The sequence below is a fragment of the Haliaeetus albicilla genome, chromosome 7 (genome assembly GCF_947461875.1).
Source record: "Haliaeetus albicilla chromosome 7, bHalAlb1.1, whole genome shotgun sequence".
In the NCBI taxonomy this organism is placed as follows: domain Eukaryota; kingdom Metazoa; phylum Chordata; class Aves; order Accipitriformes; family Accipitridae; genus Haliaeetus; species Haliaeetus albicilla.
In genome coordinates this window covers 15336084-15354879 of record NC_091489.1, presented here as the reverse complement: position 1 = coordinate 15354879, position 18796 = coordinate 15336084, and the positions used below count along the sequence as shown (strand labels likewise).

At 39.2% G+C, this 18796-nt stretch overlaps 1 protein-coding gene across 5 annotated transcripts in view; it reads left to right on the top strand.

Moving 5' to 3' along the window:
- Positions 1-13027, top strand: part of RGS17 (regulator of G protein signaling 17) — a 72510-nt gene extending 59483 nt beyond the window's left edge. For 4 of the 5 annotated variants that reach the window (XM_069787049.1, XM_069787047.1, XM_069787051.1 and 1 more), the window contains 3 exons: positions 6931-7020; positions 8921-9155; positions 12654-13027. In XM_069787049.1, the coding sequence (XP_069643150.1) occupies positions 6931-7020; positions 8921-9155; positions 12654-12842 (514 nt within the window). In that variant the 3' untranslated portion in view covers positions 12843-13027. The remainder of the gene's footprint in view (positions 1-6930; positions 7021-8920; positions 9156-12653) is intronic. The other variant, XM_069787048.1, reaches the window with a different exon arrangement.
- The last annotated feature ends 5769 nt before the right edge of the window (positions 13028-18796 follow it).

Below are 18796 nucleotides of genomic sequence, written 5' to 3'. Positions count from 1 at the left end.
GAAGATCTGTAAATCTTACCTCATCAAAGAACCAGGATGGAGACTAATTTAAAAAAAAAATGTTTTACATTTTTTTGTTCTGTTTCTTCTTTGGAACAAAAAATATCATGTTGTGCTGACTGAGTTAAGACCAGATTCTGAACAATTTAAGTAAATGACTCCAAAAGCTCTTGACCACCGTTCCCCTCCAAAGTTTCTCTCAGACAACCAATGCAGACATAGGGAAATACCAAGTTTGCAATTTTTACTGTTTCACGTCTTTCTGTGGAGGAACTGCACATCACTTACGCTGGCCTCGCAGACTTCCAGGGGTCCACTCTAGAATTCCTTAGTGCCACGAATTTGGCTGAAGTTCGCTCTGCAATTCTATGCTTTGCATATGCTGGTATTACTACAACAGTCTAAGTGCTTTAGTCTGTCTTGCTATTCTTACAAGGAGGTAAATTCTCAGAGGGTGGAGATAAGAGACCACAATGCATGGTTTTGATGGCTGATGCATCCCCTTTCTCTCTAATAGAGCCAGGGGCCTGATGGATATAATGCAAGTTTATCCGAGCCTATGAAAATATCTAGTGCAAAGCATCGCTTCTTCATAAAAATCAGACTAGACTCTAGCTCTAGTTTTTCTCAGAGTAATTACTCCGGACACTATTCACTTATCATAACAAAAAGTGAATTCTTTTCTGAACTTTGATAGAAGCAGGTTTTTTACCCTTTAATCAGCTTAAAAAAAAAAAAAAGTTATCCTTGGATAGTACTGTTCATGTAACATTTCATTCTCATGGATGCATATTTTTGTGCCATTAAAAGAGATATAGGAGATAGCATCACTGACTAGACTGTCAGTGATTTTGAGATTAACATAGCTGTATTGTTCTTTATGAATGTATCATGATAATATTGCAGTTATTTTTCATTATTATTGCTTTGTACGGCATAGCAAAACCATCATGCTGCTCTGTTCATAAACAAACACAGCCCTGATCAGTTTTCGCTGCCATCAGGCTTAAATACGCCAGCTGTCAGAAAAACAAGGTGTCAGAAAAAAATTTTATCTCTGCTTTCATAAAAGAAATTAAAAAGTGCTGGTATAGGTGTCTGTTGCTTTATCATACAGCATACACGGACCGCATCCATCTCTGACTTCTAGCAGAGCCTGCCTCAGCATGTAGGAATGAACTTGTGAACAGAGCTGTGCAAACAATTGATTTTTCAGTCACTGACTGCTGAACCACAGTATTGAAGACAGTCTGGTCAGACTGAACCACAGTCAAGAATGAAAAAGATACTGGCATGCACTTTTTCTGCATCCCAATTAAAACCAGGAAAAATATGTTTCTGCTCATACAGCATGTTTTAAGCCAGACACTTAAAATAAAAGTAAAGGAATCAAAGAGCTTAGAGACAGGCAGGGGCACAACCACTTTGTATTGAAGAGTAAAGGCATTTACCCAGGTGGTGAAAGTTGTAGGGTTGGTGCCCATCTTTGTCTCAGTTTTCAAAACCACCTTCCCCTCACCCCAGGAAAAAATGACTAATCATATGTTCCTGTTTTCAGGCTCTCCTCTCAATGATGTATAAAATATTGTACTTTATATAAAATGCTTAAAAGTCTTTATTACAGGATGATTTGCCATTAAGTTAGGAGTCTCCTGTTTCTGTCTTGTGTAATGAGTATTCTATTATTTTCACCAAAGTGGAATACCTTCAGCAGAATAGCTTGAAAGACATCTACTCCACTGCAGTCCCACAGGAAGGGTGTTTTAAATCCTGAATGAGTGCAGTAACTAACTTGCTTGTTTAAAGGAGGGCTTTTCCTCCTCCAGACAACCTTGAAAAAATATTTCCTATCTGAATCTATTTGGTAAATTTAACCTGTGTTTGTCAACATTTTAGGTGAATGGCCATTTTACATCATCTACCAGTGGAATTTTAAAATCACAATTAAATCTTGATCTCTTGTCATTTTTTGGGGGGGGGGGGGGAGTTGTGGGTTTTTTTAAGAAAGCTTTCACTTAATCTACATCCACTAAATCACCGTTATTTAAGTTATGGCAGTCCTGCCTGTAGCTTGCTTGCACTGGAAGCTGGATTCAAGCATCAAAAAATACTTCTTGGCTTTTGGACCTATGATCTAAAAATATTTTGTCTCTTTTTATCTCAATGATAATAAAAATTCCTAGGAGTAGCATAGGGTGAAGAGTGGTGCCAGTGAGATACACTCTTTCAAAGGGTAGATCAGTGAAAGAAAGATGTCAGAACATCTGTTATCCAGGGGATCTTAACTGAGTTTTGATTTTTATCTGAAAAGCAAATCCTGCCTTTAAATTATGTATGTGCAGCTGACTTCATGTGGCATTTGGGCTGGAATAAGGAAGATTTTTGTGTTATAGGGCTGGCTAGAGGGCTTGTGGCCCTACTGTGTGACATACACAGGTTCAGCCTAAAATGTAATCGTTGCTCTGCGGGGCCTAGCATCTGCAAACTTCAGCCAAGAAGTAGGAATTGAGCACAGATCTCCTGAATGGCAACCCAATAGACAACCAAGTAGTTCACAGTGTCCCGCTTTGATTTCTACTCCTTATCTTTGCGGCAGCACAAAAAACACCACTAAGGCAAGAGGCTTTAATTGTCACATTGTCTTCAAAGCCAGACATAATTGCAAAATACTGTGATGATATACTGCATATCATGCATCATCAACTGATAAAATACCTGAGTGAATAGTAACTGGTGTTAGCCATACATGGGCAGAATATTAATCCTAGGACCTGTCACAATGGCATAGTTTTCTTGCCATAGTGATAAGAGTAATTTCACTGATTCACCAGATTTAGGCTACTGGTACATGAGAATCTGACCCTTGGGAAGCAATTAAAGACTGTTTAGTGGATATACAGAGAATGAAAGATCAGGTCCAAGCTCTAAATGATTTTCAGTTTCTTAATGGCAGTAGAAGGCAAGTGCAGCAGTAGGGATGCTAAGCAACTTTTAAAAAAAGGCTAAAACCACCAGCTGGAAACACCTGGAGGAAGAGTCAGTAAGATTTTTGCCCTTAAATTAGTCCAACTCTCTTGATAATTTTATCCAATTAGCTTGGCTTTTTCACCTTACCGTGCAGCAGTGCCATGCTAAGTCATTACTCAACAGAACAATTATTTAATTGCTGAACATGAATATTAACAGTGGAATAAGAGTAGCTAAATAAATAAAGATTGGTTTTCTGAATCCCAGTAGTTCTTCCAAACACACATCAGCTAGGAACCTTGACTAGTTTAACCTTATATGTGGTAGTTTGTTCAATTTGTATACTTCTTCAAATAGTCCCTGGTCATTAACATTTTTACTTATAAAGTCTGTGAAGTTGCAAAATAGAAATGCACTCCAAACAGAAATTATAATAATACTGTTGCAGTAGTTAAAGAAACTATCATTTTTGTAGAAGTCAGGAACCCAAAATATATTTGAAAGGTACATTGAGCTCAGGCCACTTGGGTTTACTGAAGTACTTTTTACCATATTCTCCAAAGCAATAAAATCAGCATAAAAGCAGGTAGAACAAACCTTCCATAGGAACAGAAAACAAACCAGTGCTTGTGCTTTCCACTTAAACTCAGCCTTCAGACACCCCAAACTCTCTCTTTTTAAGGCATTAGTAGTTTTGTTGTGCTTTTATCATGGGTACTTTACATCTCTAAATTTTAAAGATATCTGATGGATGTACTCCAACTAATAAATAATAATGGCACCATATATGTTAACTTACATCAGATATCTCTCTAGAACACCTCCCTTTCATTTAACTACTTTTTGATAAGGCGTATCAGCAATTTCCTCTTCTTAAAGCCTTAACTAAGTAAGATCATTTTGTTAATCTTTATCCTGTTACTTTTATTCTGTTTAGTTTTACACTATACAGCGTAATTTTTCTGACATAATCAGCTAGCTTCCATGATGGAATAATGTATCAAGGACACCAACTCCAGGTATACAGGGTGCCTTTCCTGCTGAGGATGCTTGAATTCCACAGAGAAATGTGAACAGATAGGGTATTTTCAACTGAAGATAACAACATAGCAATGCAGTGCTGTCAATTTGAGGTAAAAGGTAGCAATGTGTTACTGTGATCAGCGTTATTTAAAGGCTGCTTTTAAATTAGCTTTCCAGTCACAAATGTGTAAATGTTTAATTTTTTTTATAAGCGAACATCAACCAGTTCCTTGAGTGAAAACAGAACGTGTCTATATTGAATGTACTTCTGTATAAAAATGATGGTTTCTTTCACAGGAAAAACATATCAAAAGTAATGTATCCGATGGAACTCCAGCCTTGACAGATGTAGATAAATAAAAGTTGAAATGTAGTGCTAGTGTTTGTTACTAGAAACATAATGCAGAATTTAGGCCAAGATGTATTATAAATTTAGCACAGTTTTAAATACAATACCGAAACTCAAGAAATTGTTCCAACCAGGTATAACACTTCTTTCTTTAGAGTCTTCCCTGTTTTGCAACTCTAACTTCAGCCATCGAACTCCAGCTATGAGTGGTGAGATGAAGGAATTAGGGCCAAGTGTGTACTTTGCATCGTCACTCTGGTATAGATACCAGAAAACTGCACGCTACGTTCTGGGCCCACCATCTGAACTTTTTACTGAGGTGTAGTCCTGTAGAAAATCAAAATGCGTAGGGCCTATCCATTACTCCTTTGATAAACAAGTGCAATCAAGTCAACATGGCTTTCTTGTCTGTTTTCCTGTTTCCCTTTCTGACTCACCACTCACTACTTGTATTCCACCTTCATCAGCCCATGTTGGTTTTCCTAAGTTTAGCACAGATTTAGCATGAGAAAAACAAAGAGTATTTGATCCCAGACATCAAATTAAATTAGCAGTGTAGATTAACTGCTCTCAGATGAGTCACATTCTACTTCCAGTAAGACTCTGCATCCAAACCTTGGATGTCTACTGCCCGACAAGTAAATTATCTCAGTACAGCTTAGCTGCTGCTCATGTGATGGAGGAAAGAAAACAGGCAGCTTCATTCTCTTTTGGATGGACTCGGGTGAACATCCCGTTACATTCCCAAACTTCACAAGCTGTTTCCTCTTTCCATGGCGTTACTCTTCCATGGAACCAAAGGACGCTCAGTTCTCTGCACCTAGCAGAGGAGACAAATGCTGCTCTACCTACGGACTGCAAAGGAGGGAGGGAGGGAGGGAGAGAGAGAAGCTTAGTGCCTTCCCTGTTTCTCCCTCACCCCAACTTTGTGCTCCAGCCAGATGCAAGGTGACCCTACGCAGTTACATGTGTGGACTTAAAGATTACAAGACAGAAAGTGGATGGTCCCTTTTTTTCTCCTCCTGTATACGGAACTCCCGTTGGCTTTCCTGGGTGCTCCCGCTATAGACTGACGAGCAACAGGTCAGAGGAGACGGAAAGGCTTTTTACCTGCCAACCCCAGAGTTCAGGATGTGTTGTTTCTCCTGCAGCAGCTGATGACAGCCTAACACCTTAGCAGCACTGGAGCTGCATTCCTACGCTGTAACAGGGGAAGCAGGACCAAGGGCCTGAACTAAGGTCTTGGCAGGTAAGTGAAGGAGCAACCAGTATCAAACAGCTTCGTTTGAAAGTGTACGTCTTTGTAATGTTTAAGTCTTAATATGTGCTCTGCGTTACCTGGGAGCTTAAACTTCCCGTTTTCAGAAGAGTATTTGAGATCACCTGGTAACTCTGCCAAAGGCTTGGAAAAATGTTGAAGAAACTCATAAACGCAGAGGGGCTAGAAAGAAAGGTTACTTGTGCTAAAAATCTCTCGAAGCTGGGATTTTTTCTGAGAGCTGAGCAGAAGTTACTCAGATTAGTGGGGGAGGGAGAAGCTTTCTGCTACCAACATATTTTTGTATATCGCCACTTAGGATGACTGAGAGCATCACTGTACGGTGAACACTCAATATTAAAATATGAGCTCTATGAGGATTGGGAGGGGGGGATTTTTTGCTCGGTTGCTTGTTTTCTTTCAATTGGACACATAGGGAACACATGATAAAGGGAAATCTCCATGTCCTTACTACATTCCATTTCTTAAGTTTAATTATTGGAACCAGGTTTCCTATATGAATACTTATGCCATTCAAAATGTGCTTTATTTCAGTAGTTACCGGTAATTGTGTTTTTGCTGGCAAGGCCATGTTCCAGAACATTCATAGAGAGCACACACAGAGGAAGTCGCTACCACTAAAGCAAATCCAATTAAAAGATATTTACAGAAAAATAAGTGATGCTAGTTACCACCTCAAAAAAGAAGAAGAAAAAAAATTAAAAACATCCTTACGTAAAGGAAGTCTTTCTTTTCCTTGCTTGTGGTAATACGAGGGTAATGGATGCCTCTCTGTTGAGAGGCCAGTAAGTTTTACTTTTTGGAATGAAAAACAAATTTAGGTCAGAGGAGGAAATCATAAGGAGCTGCCACACGCTAAGTTCTGTATCTGAGCCATCTACTGCCACCGTATCCTGGAGGGAAAAAAGGGAACGTTCATAAAGAATAAACAACCATCCAGAACTGGTGGGGTACCAAAGCCTCATCAATGTCCGGTTCAGATATTCTTATCCCCCCTACCCTTATTGTTACTAATATGCTCAATTTACTAAGTGAAATCACTCCAAAAGTGGCCTCTAAGTTTGTGTCCATCTTTCAGTGGATAAACTGTGAGCCTGTAAAACATTACACATGCTAATAGCAACTGTTAATTAATATTCATCAGAATTAAGGGGAGAAGTCATTATCAAAAATTCCTCTCCAAAATTTTAGGGGCAAGAGTGAAAAAATGACATTATACATAGGTTTATATATTTTAAAAGTTTTCATTACTATAGTCATTGTTTTAAATTAACTTTCTCTAGACAAAATAAAGTGTTGTACTACATTGCAGCCTCACTGTTAGGAATGAAGATAGAGGAGACAATGCAGGAAGGCCAACACACACGACCAAAATGGAGAGTATCCAAGTCATAGAAGAATGGTAAGTTGGTCAAACTGTTGTCTAGGAAATGTTTTTAATTTGCCTGTAACTAATATCAAGAATTGCCTTGGTTTTTATGCTTCCGGAATGTCCTTCTAATTACTTTTCCTCCAAAAAAGGAAGCAAAATCTGTCCTGACAATGAAAAGCCAGCAGAGACATTCATAAGCCAGGCTTACTTACAGTTTCTTATTTGCGGGGGAGAATGGTGGGGAGGAATGGGAGGCACATGGGTGGTTCCATAGATCTGTGGGTCTCTATAAGAAGCCTTTGCCACCTGTGGGATCATTTTCTTCTGTTTATCGAGACAAGAAGAAAAACTAACGGGGCCCAAGTGTACTTCATAGTCAGATTTTTAACATGGCTACCTTTCATAAAACAGCTTGGACTATGGTTTCACTGGAATTAACTAAGGAAACACATACCTTGAGAAACAGGCTAACAGACATTGGAAGTCTGAACTTCTGTCTAAAGTTGGGGCCCATTGTGTTGGGAAAAATGATAACCTATCAGTGGCCTTGAGTTCTCTAGTCCCATAAAAAGTAAATTAAAACTTACCTCAAGAGGATATGATTGATGGTAAAAGCAACCCAAACTACTCATTGTCTTCATTGCTACTCAAGGTCATTTATGAGAGGACAATGTCAGAAATTTCCACAAAATACTGTAGTGAGGAAAGCTTCCCAATAGAAAATGAGGGAGCACAGGTTGCTTGTCAGCTCCATCCACCTCAGCAGGTTCTTTCACTCTCCTCAGAGAGAGGACTTTTCACCTTCAAATCCATATGTTTATACTTTTCGGATCAAATTACAATTATTTTGCTGGATAGTTTAAATGTTAAACACTTTCTCATTCATTAGATCTTTTGGACTGCCGAAAAGCTATCACAAATATATTCCCATCATCCAGTCTGCCTTGCATGCAGAGTAGGAGTTGATAAATGGACTTGAAGGGAAATCATATAGACAAATGTCAGTTATTGTGCAACATGATTACACGGAAGCTATTAACAACAGCTAGTAAAGCTCTTGTATTGGATCCTATCAGGGAGGGGGGGCAAGCACTCAGAATTAAGTTTGAAACTATATTTAATTGTTAAGTAACTTGGAGTCTTACCTTCTCAAGCTATTCATTAGTACGTTAATGGATTAGTGACACAAGTTAGTCTTCTGATCACTTATCCAGTGTGTCCACTGTTAGAATCCACGAATAGTTTCCTTCAGAAAATGGAAATAAGGACTCTTTCCCATTTCTTCTCTCTCCAGTTTTGCCAGCAATGTCCGTCACATCTCATGCCAATAGATCATCATTCAGGTCAATAGCACCAAACAGAGGGAAGCTTAGCAACCCTTAGGTACAAGCACAGAGAAATATGCTAATTTAAATGCTCTCTGAATTACTATTTTGTTGGGCCTCATTAGTATGCTTTTGGCTGCCAAGAGCCTTTTGTTTTTCTTGTCCTTCCTGAACCAAATCGTGTGGCAGCCAGTGATTGGCCAAACACCATCAGAAGCAGGCAGGGACATCAGGTGTCATCTAAACCCCTCATGGAAAAGAGTCTATTGCCAGCTCCCTGAAATCACATCTCCTTTAACTGCAAAGGCAGGAATTCAATGCTGTTGTGGGATTTTGTCTTTGAGTCTGATGGCTAACAACTCTAGTGGAAAACTTGTAGAAAGCCAAGTGCATGTCTCGTAATGTTAAACACGTTTAGTGGGCTATCGAGATAATGAATGCACAAGTGGAGAGTGAACAAAATTCCCCTGTCACTGCTGAAGCCTTGTTGCTTCCAGTTTTCACTCTGGACTACGGTGCAGTTGAAAGGAGAATTTTTGGATGAATGTATGAAAACACTGTTACAAAAATAGATGCATATTTGTAATGATACTTTGCTTTTGCAGCCAAAATCCTACTGCAGATGAAATTTTGTCTTGGGCTCAGAATTTTGACAAGATGATGAAAACACCAGCTGGGAGGAACCTTTTCAGAGAGTTTCTTCGAACAGAGTATAGTGAGGAGAATCTGCTTTTCTGGCTTGCCTGTGAAGATCTAAAGAAGGAACAGAACAAGAAAGTTATTGAAGAAAAAGCAAGACTTATATATGAAGATTACATTTCTATACTATCACCAAAAGAGGTAAAGCTGTAAACATTACGTTTGCATTTTCTGTTATTCTGGAGCAGAAATGTTATACCCTGGATTGCCAGATGGGGCTCTGAAGGTCTGCCTGATTTGTCAGATGAAAGTCTTAGTATGGACATTAAATCAGGAAAGGAAGGGACACAGGTGCCAGGCCATTTAGCATCGCTGGCCGGAACACTCAAAGCTCTCTATAAGACTCAAGAAACTCCAGTAAGAGAAGGCTGAGAAATAGGTATGCTGCTTTAGTAATGCTACCTGCCTGCTAGAGAGGGGAAGTAAGTAATGCAAATGAATTTCTGGAGAAAAGGTACCCAAATTAAGGAATTTAAATCAGAATCATTATAGATTTATCTGCTGCAACAGCTGTCTGGGAGAAAATCCAAATTTGCACTGGTTATTCCTATGTGAGAGTCCAGGAATGGAGACCACCATCAGAGAAAATACTCTGATGAAAAGTATGAGAACATCTAGGAAATTATATAAGATTTCCTTCAACCCTGAATCTGAAATAGTCAAATTATGAAATTCTCTTCACCTGGACTAAAGAACAAGTATCCCCTATCACACCATGTTTTGGAATAGAGAGATATGTAAATATATCAGCACTATAGAAGAACCTTTCTTAGGCCACATCATGTACCTTTAGCTCCTTTGCCTTGTCTGTGCATTGCATCTGACTTTCCACTCAATGGTGTTATGCTAATTTATGCTCACTGTGGAGAACCTTGCTTCCCACATTTTACTTCTGCACTGCATTCAGTAATAATTTGCAACTTCATTCATATGAATGAAGCCCACAGCAATTTATAGCTCCATTATCTTCTCTTGTGCCATAGTGTATACTTTTGCTTTGGAGTGAGATAACTGCCAGTACAGCAAGCTAATGATGAGTTTTTCTTATAATATCTCTAGTACATAAGTATGTGCTGAATGCTCAGTTGTCTTTTTAAGCTAAGGTCAACCAGCAGTTAAAATTCAAACTAACTAAATGCTATTTGACTTAGGGTTTAACAAAACTACTCACAAACTTGATGCATTGGACATGTGCAGATGTCATCGATCCAGTTGCTCCTGCAACTGGAAATCTTCTGAGGCAAACGAGAACTGTTTGCAATGCTTTAGATCGGCACAGGAGCTGAAAAGTTCTTGTTCATGCAGGCATCCCATTCCAGGTGTGATCTTCTGGTAAAAGAGCTAAAGTATTTAGCATCACATGTTCAGTCATGAAGTTATTGAGGCAGAAGGCCTTAGTATTACAAACAGATACTTTGTATTCATCTGTTTAGCAAGGAAATACCTTTAATAATTCCAGCTAGTTTTGCCATCTGGCTTTAGTGAGTCACTGAAAAACTACGATGTGAATTAGTAGTTCCATAATTAAATTTTTTTCATTCTATAAGTGCAGTTAGCTTTTACTATCTTCAACGGCACAAACCCCCACCATCCTGCCAAAGTTGAGCTTTTTATCCCAGCTATTGTATTTGATAATGAAGAACCGATTAGTTAACTGCACGGGCTTTTTTTGCTAAGATATGTGCATGCCCATGTGTGTCAGGGGGAGAACTGCTTAAACCTTAGCGTGTCGTTTCTGTGCTACAGAAATGCAATGGTCTAGGATCGAAACCTATTCAAATAAATTCTGAAGACACATGGCTGCAGCCCCGCTTCTCAGAACTACCAGAGCACTACAGCGCTGCACGCTGTCGCATCCAAAAGCAGGTAGTCGCTGGCCGAGCGGCCCCACCGGCCTGCTCATTCCTGCTGGGCAACCGGGTCCGCTCGCACCGCTACCTTAGTTAGACAACGACTTCTACCGGGAAAACGCCCCGGTTGAAAAACCGCCCAGGAAAGAAGTGCCGATTCCTTAACTCGGCTGGCTGCGGGGCTGCCCAGAGAGCCGTGCCAGCCCAAGGGACGGCAAGCGCCGGGGTGGGAAGGGGGGCAGCCGGTCCCTCCCGGCCGCCGGCGCCGCCCCGCTGCCCACCCGTGAGGGAGCCCAGCGCCAGCGCCCCGGGGCGCTGCGGGCGGGTGGAGCGATGAGCGCTGGGAGGGACGGAGCGCGCGTGGAGCAGGCACAGTGGGCGTTCTGCAGAGACGGCGCCCTTGAATGACGGGTACGGTTTGCTGGCGTGGATAGGCAACGGTTTACTCGCGGTTAGGCTGCATCGTAGCCGTGCCTTGTGACCCATAGCCAGGTCACAGCAAATACTGGAGGAGAAGGAGCTTGCCTGCTGTGGCAGTAACGTACTCCCATATGCCAACAAACCGACAATGCCAGATTCTACAGTTGGTACTGAAGATACAACGAAAATGTGGTTTTGCTCCTCGGTACGCCTGTATTTCAAAGATTTTGCTTCACCACATATAACAATAAATACACAAGCTCGTGCATCCACACATGTTCTGAGGGAGGTAGCATCCTTCGCATATCAAGGTGTCTTGGTACGTGGAGCTTTCCAGGGTTGAACTCACTTCTTCGGACAATATGACTATTGGTACGGTTGCGGAGTAGTAGGGTCAGATTGCAACCTGGTGTAAATTATAGTAGCTTAACTGATCTATGCTCGGTATTTCTCTACTCGGTGTTTTAGCCTTTTTCTCCTTAGCTGAGTAAACCCTTGCTGGCCCCAGTGGGCTTTCCTGCTACTGCCATTTCATTTAATCCAGAAGGCATTAATTTCACTGGTTTTAGAGCATTTTGTGGATAAGCTGTACATTCTTTCAAATTTCTAAAGGATATCCTAAAATCATCTGTGCATTCATCCCAAGCATAATATGCCCTTTTCTGCCTAGGCACAGGAGTTCATTACGAATGGAAAGTAAGTGAGAAGCTAAAACTGAAACTTGCTAACAACTTCAATATGGGCATATGATATCCTGAAAGTATCAATTACTAGATGTTGAAGAGTCTTGAAAAGAAGGACTCATCTGAAATAGTTAATATTAATGGGGAGATTAACACGATAGACATGATAAAAAACTCTGGGTAATTTGTGAGTAACAAGTGTCGTGCCTGAAAAAAATGGGAAAAAAATCTGTAGGGCAGCCAGATGAGAATGCTGAATAGAAAGCTTCTAAAGATTTAACCACAAATGGTCAGGAAAAAAACATTTCAGCTCTCTGAATGACAGTCATTCAGCATTCATTTCAGAGAAGTAATTTTAAATATGTAATTTTTTTTTTTTTAATGTAAAATAACATATTTTGGGAAATCTGGGTTACTGCAGAGGTTTATTTAGTTGCACTGTATTTATTCTGTTATACAACTGCATTTCATCTTACGAATCTTAAGATGGATGCAGAGACCAAGTCAAAACTGAAATAGAGTTGACTGTATCGGTCTGTAATTTGGTGGCTCTGAAAGAAGCACAGAGCATTACTTGAATAAACTGATAAACTCGTCATGTTCAATGGAGCCCTGGGAAATAAAGATACATATAACAGCCTTTCCAATATTACTATTTAAAATTAGTGTGTTCTCATCTTCTTCAGGTTAGTCTTGATTCCCGGGTGAGAGAAGTGATCAACAGAAACTTACTGGATCCCAGCCCTCACATGTATGAAGATGCCCAACTCCAGATATATACCCTAATGCACAGAGACTCTTTTCCAAGGTTTTTGAACTCTCAGATTTATAAGTCTCTTGTTGAAAGTATTGCAGGCTCTACTTCTGAAACTTAGTTTTAATTTTCAAGCAAAATAACTTGATTTTTTGGGGGTGGGTGGGATGGAAGAAAAGTAGTTTAATAACATCTGGAGCTGGGTTCCTGGAGAACTACAGTTTAGCACTACTCAGGCTACTGTGAAGAAAACAAATACATATTATGGTCTCTGTCTACATTTTTACCATGGTCCTCCTTGCTTGAGATGGCATGGGAGGGGAACAATGGATTTGCCAAAATACATTTGTTTCACACTCCTTTCACCCTACTGCAGTCAAGATTGCAATGATGTATTTGTAGTTTTATGAACAGTCTCCTTGTGTATCCTCACACTGCATGTGCAAGGTAAAACTGCTTCACTTACCACTTAGTTGTTGCAATATTTAATCCAATAACATAAATTATATCTGTACTTAAGAACTTTTTTTGTGCAATACAGTCTTATGGTACATAGAAACAATTGCAGCAAACCAGAAAGAGGCTTGCATTTTTTAACATCACTAACTGAAAAAAGCCAATTTTTAAGGTGTAGCATTACTCAACATCCTCTACTGAGTACAATACACTGACTTTTTGAAGCCAATATTTCTGTACAGAAAAAAAGAGCTATTTATCACTGTTTATTTAAAATAAATCAAGCGGAGGATTCCTCTGGTTGTTCACTGCCAAAACTGTGGCATTTTCATTACAGAGTTTGCAATGTCAAAAAAGAAAAAAAAAAAAAAAAAGGAAAAAAAAGCACAAACCACTTAAAGGGATCCATATCTGGGTGACACAATCTATGCGCTGATATTGTTTAATTGTTAAAAGAACAAAGATTTTCAATGTACATTTCAGATGTCAGATACTGTAATTGATTTATTAAAGACTGGCTATCCAGTTCTAACACTGTTGTATAATGTTATGTACTTCAGCAAAAAAAAACAAAAACAAAAAACAAAAAAACAAAAAGCTTGATAATTTAGTTTTTTTAATAAAGAAATTTAATAAAAGATTGCCTACATGTAGCATTTTAGAGCATTTTAGAACATTTTGATGAATTGCATCTGTCCTGTAAGATTTTTTTTTTTGAAAGCTAAATCCAGTAAAAAATGTTTTTAAGCAAAGTAATGTTTTACAAGGTGGCGGGTTAAAGAAGACTTATCTTAGCTTCTAGCCTCATTGATTTTGAGTAACTCCTTGAAAACAAGGGGTTTAGAGAGTAATATTAAACCAAACTTAAAGGGCTCCTAAACTTACAGTCCTTACCCAAGCAAAATGCCTACAGAAATGCAACGGGTGTCTTTCCTGGGTAAAGAATCCTGTACTGAGCCCTTAATCAGAGCTAAGGCAGCACAGTACGCCCATCACTTGGCTGCCATGGAGTTTTTAATAGGTGTTTGCTTGGCCTTTTTATCAAAAAATGTCCAACTTTAGGATGCATTTTGATGTTTAAAGAGACAGTGACTTGGAACTTAAAAACCCCACATCTTTCTACCTACCATATACAAGTAAAATGAGCGTTAGCATCCCTCACAAACTGCTAAAGATATACCAAGAAATGGCTTTGAATACTTGTTAAATATATATATATATATGTGTGTGTATGTGTATATATATATTTAATACTGACAACTCTGGTCTCGTACTAAGACTTAAGAGGCAAGGTTCTTCTCACTTGCATAGGACTAAACGTGGCATAAGCCTGTTGCTTTTGAAGGGACTGGAAGGTCTGGCAGTTGTGTCCTTGAGCGGAATCTAGCCCTAACACACTTGGCTCCAACCACCCAGTTCCTCCCTCCAGGCAGCCTCTGGTGCCGGCTCTCCCTGCAGCCCTGGCGGCCGAGGCAGGTCTGCTGCTACACAGTAACTGGTAGGATGCAGGTCTTAGTTTATCTTCTGGGGCTTATATTTTTCCTTTGTTTTACTACCTCTCATTTTTTTTAATTTATTGAACATGCTTCAAATAGCAAGTCTGGGGAATTTTTTAATCATTCTTTTTACTTGAAACCTGTGTGCTTTTTTTGGATATATATATATATGAACAATTTAACGAACTGTTTCTTAAACTCATTTGGTTTTGTAATTTATATAGAATTCAGGAGATGATTAAAAGGGCTATTCTCTATTCCCTATGCAAATATTTTAACTGTTGTAGTGTTTGACAAAATGGGATCTAAAAAAAAAATCTGCAAAGTGGAAAACAAATCTGTTTACAGTGGCGTTGCTGACTATCCTACCATATTCAGCACTTTTAAATATTGTTATTTATGAAAATGTAGTTTAAAATGCAAGACAAAATATTTATAAATGTTTCTTTTAATAAATACCTGTTTTGTCTGAAAGTGTTATTGTGTTATGACAACTTTATTCATGTTGGTTAGCTACTTACCATTATGAATAAAATATTCAATTATTATACTGATAGAATAATAGCTATGATGTTTACAAATCCTGAGGGGGGAAAATTCAGTGAGAAAGGACTGCCTCCTTCTACTGTGAAATACTGTTAGAAAAAATGATTTTTTCTGGCTTTTTTTCTTAATTGGAATTTAACTATGGTCCTACATATGTCTAGTATCATTTGATTACAGTTATATTTACTGTGGTACTAAACATATACAGCATCATATCTGTATATATTTACATAGTGTAATTTCAAGTTTGTTGGTGTTTGAGGCACAATACATTTAGTCCACACATCTAAACAATGTGTAAGAGACAAAACTGCATGCATAAGTCTTTACAAATGTAGACTTGAATATTCTTAGTGTTACTATTTGATGGTGACCTGCTAGTCATAAGCTATCTTTATAAGATATTTCACACAGGTAGAAGTTCTTGTCAACATAGACAAGTCATCCTTTCAAGGACAGTTTTAAAGCTAAATGTGCAGGCCCTAAAATATTATCTTGATTTCTAGCATAAGATTCCAAAATCTGTATTTGGAAACTGTTACATCATTTTGAAAAATATTACATCAATCTTCAGTGTAATACTGCAATGAAATCACGTTCAAAATTTCTTGTCTTAAATCCTCTATTTGGAGGGATTTAAAAATTGAACATAACGTGAAGTTTCTTTCTTGGAGCAAATGCTTATATTAAAATGTTTAATATACATTTCATCTATCAGTTTGGGTTTCCATTTTTTCATAAAAAAATTTGGGATTTGGTCCAAGTGGACAACAAGTCATGCCATAACATGATCTCATTGCCTATCATACAGTTCTTTGAACACAAATTGTAAAACAGTCAAGCTATTAAACTGATTTATTGTGCATGCAGTGTACAATACACTTTGAAAAACTGCCTAAATACACTTATTCTATAGCGTGGAATAAAATAAGTATGTATTTAACTCGTATTTCAGTTTTTCATGAGAATGTATATAGCAAGTGCACTACAGAAAGCGAGTTATGTTTTTGTCACTTTTGCCCAGTGTTTAATCTTTTCTGTCAAATAGAGCCTAATGCCAAATAGCCACAAATAAGCAGAGCACTTGTGTACACTCCTGACCTTTAGGTTTCAAAGAAACTGGATATATATTGTATTATGCATGTGTTCAACTTAGCTGTTTACAGTCAACTTTCACATAACTGAGCTGAAAGTAGTTTGGGATACCCAGGATAAAACAAAACCCGCAGACAGTATCAAGAGTATTTAAATTAGACTGAAGGCACAATGGTATGAAGGAGACTAAAGGTACGATGGAGAAAAGACAGGTCAGTGACACTGGTGGTTAACCAGCTGGGTCCAGGCAGCACGGTGGAAATGTGGCCACAGCGCTTCCAGGTCCACAGCCCGTCCACAACTTGCCTGGGCACCTGTGGAGTCCACATAATCCATTCGCAGGGCAACCGAGTGGACACAAACCAGACTTAAGCTAGTAATAGCTCTGTTTTCAATTAAAACCATGCTAAAGTGTCTGCTAGGCTGTAGTCTAAACCAAGCAAATAGAGGAGACCTACATTCTACCTTAAAGAGCCAGGGTTTAAGCTCTCACCTGATGCCACACTTGCTCCCATAGGCAGTAAATTCAATCGCAAGGAGCATCTGCCTGTGGATCCAGTATCTAGAACAGGTGGGGGGCTCTTTTGCTGGGAGCAGCTTGCTGGACTGACCACACCGTGAGCCCACTCAGGAACCAGCAGCTTCTGTATGCAGTAAGTGCTTGCAAAAGCCATTTAGCGTAAGTATTCCAGAACGCCAATTCAAAAGCAATCAAAGGTGATACAAGAAAATCTCTTAAATTCAGGGGCTCTCTACACCACAAGGAGTAAAGTTCACACCTCTACAATGTCTGTGAGCCTGCTCCTGGCAGCGTTAACCCAGCCAATGATAGCCTGAGTCCTTATCAAATCTAACAAAGCAAAAAATTAAGGTTGCATATAGACAGACAGCTGCAATGTCTGCTCCGAGTTGATTTGAACTAGGTCCAACTACCAACTTCAAAATAGGGTTTCTCTCAGCCTGTCCTGCTGTTTTTGGAGAGACCCAAGAGTAGCACTGTAGCACATCCTGGGACGTGCTGCAGTGACAAAGGTCCAATCCTGTTCACCAATACCGTGAGTATGTTTGCAGTGACAGAACATCAGCCCCATTCTCACAGGTCCTGAATACTTCTGCCAGCAGTAGAAGTGATGTTTTTGGGATGAAAGAACAAAGCAATAATGGTGCCAAAACCAGCTGGAAAAAACCTGACATAAACATTGTCTGCATATTACTTTAATGTTATACCAAAAGACAGATTTTGCCCCTTCCTTCATCCATAAACTCACTCAGTGACAATCCATCCTATTGACTTAAAACAGGGATACAATTCAAGTGATTCAAAGGCTGACCATCAGTCATTGACTCACACTACCTTTTTTTCTTCTCAAAAGCTTTACAACACATCACCCCTTGCTCTAAATTTCCTGAGTTCTGCATACTTCTCTCACAAGCAGGGTTCACACAGCCGTTAAGACTCTTAATTTCTTTCATTGTTACAGAACACCAAAATATTTGGTCTATTAAATGCATAAATTTGATCATTTTTCCCTCACCCTTCCGAAAGAAGGCTTCAGGGAGCTTCATGGGCAGGCAGCAGCGAGTGCAAGGGAAGCTTTCGGTGGGTGAGATTTCATAAACAACGGCCTGGGCTGTTTGTCAGCACCAGACTAGCCGCGCAGACTGGACGTTCTCCACAACGCTCTTCGAGTGTGATTTTATTTATAAATTATTCCTACAGTGTATTTTGCCAATAAACCTTATTCAAAGCGGTGCATTTAGAATCACAGGAAAAGGCTTTTCTCCAACCATTCATTTTAATGTTTAATATTCCAAATAACAAATTCTCATGTTGACCGTATTGCCTTTGGACTTCTAGAATGGAACAAAACTTCCAAGTTTTCACTTCTGACTACCGAAACTACTTAGGTGTGCAAGCATTACTCTTGCTTTTGATATTACATTCATGAAAATGACAATTTACTAATGTATCACATGGAAGTTATTGTTATTCCACCAGTGTAATTAGTTGTAAAGCATTATCACTTAGTTCTGTTAACACAGGAACAAGGACGGAAGAAGAGCAAAGACCCGACTTTGACTCCTCCAATGACTGTAATATAAAGTACTGCCTAATAAAGCTTTACGGACAGTTGCACATTTTTATAATAAAGTATATTCTTCAAACTGTTTTTGAGTTTAGCCAAGAATCTCATTAACGGTGTTATCTAAAACACGGTTACTGCGCCACCCTGCCTGCACGCCAGAGGGGACGGGTGAGGTATTCGCACAGGGCCCACCCCACCGCCCTCGCTACTGACCGCACTCTCACTGCCTTCCACTTTAGAACTTTGACGTAAGACACCGTGCTCAGAGCCGTACTTTGTAAGCCGGTAGTCCTTCGTCTCGCTACTGATCTCTGACATAAAAGCTCTTTCAACTGCCCTTTTTTCTTCTTCTGACAATGCTTTTCCTCTAAATGCTTAATTTTGCACCTGCTTTT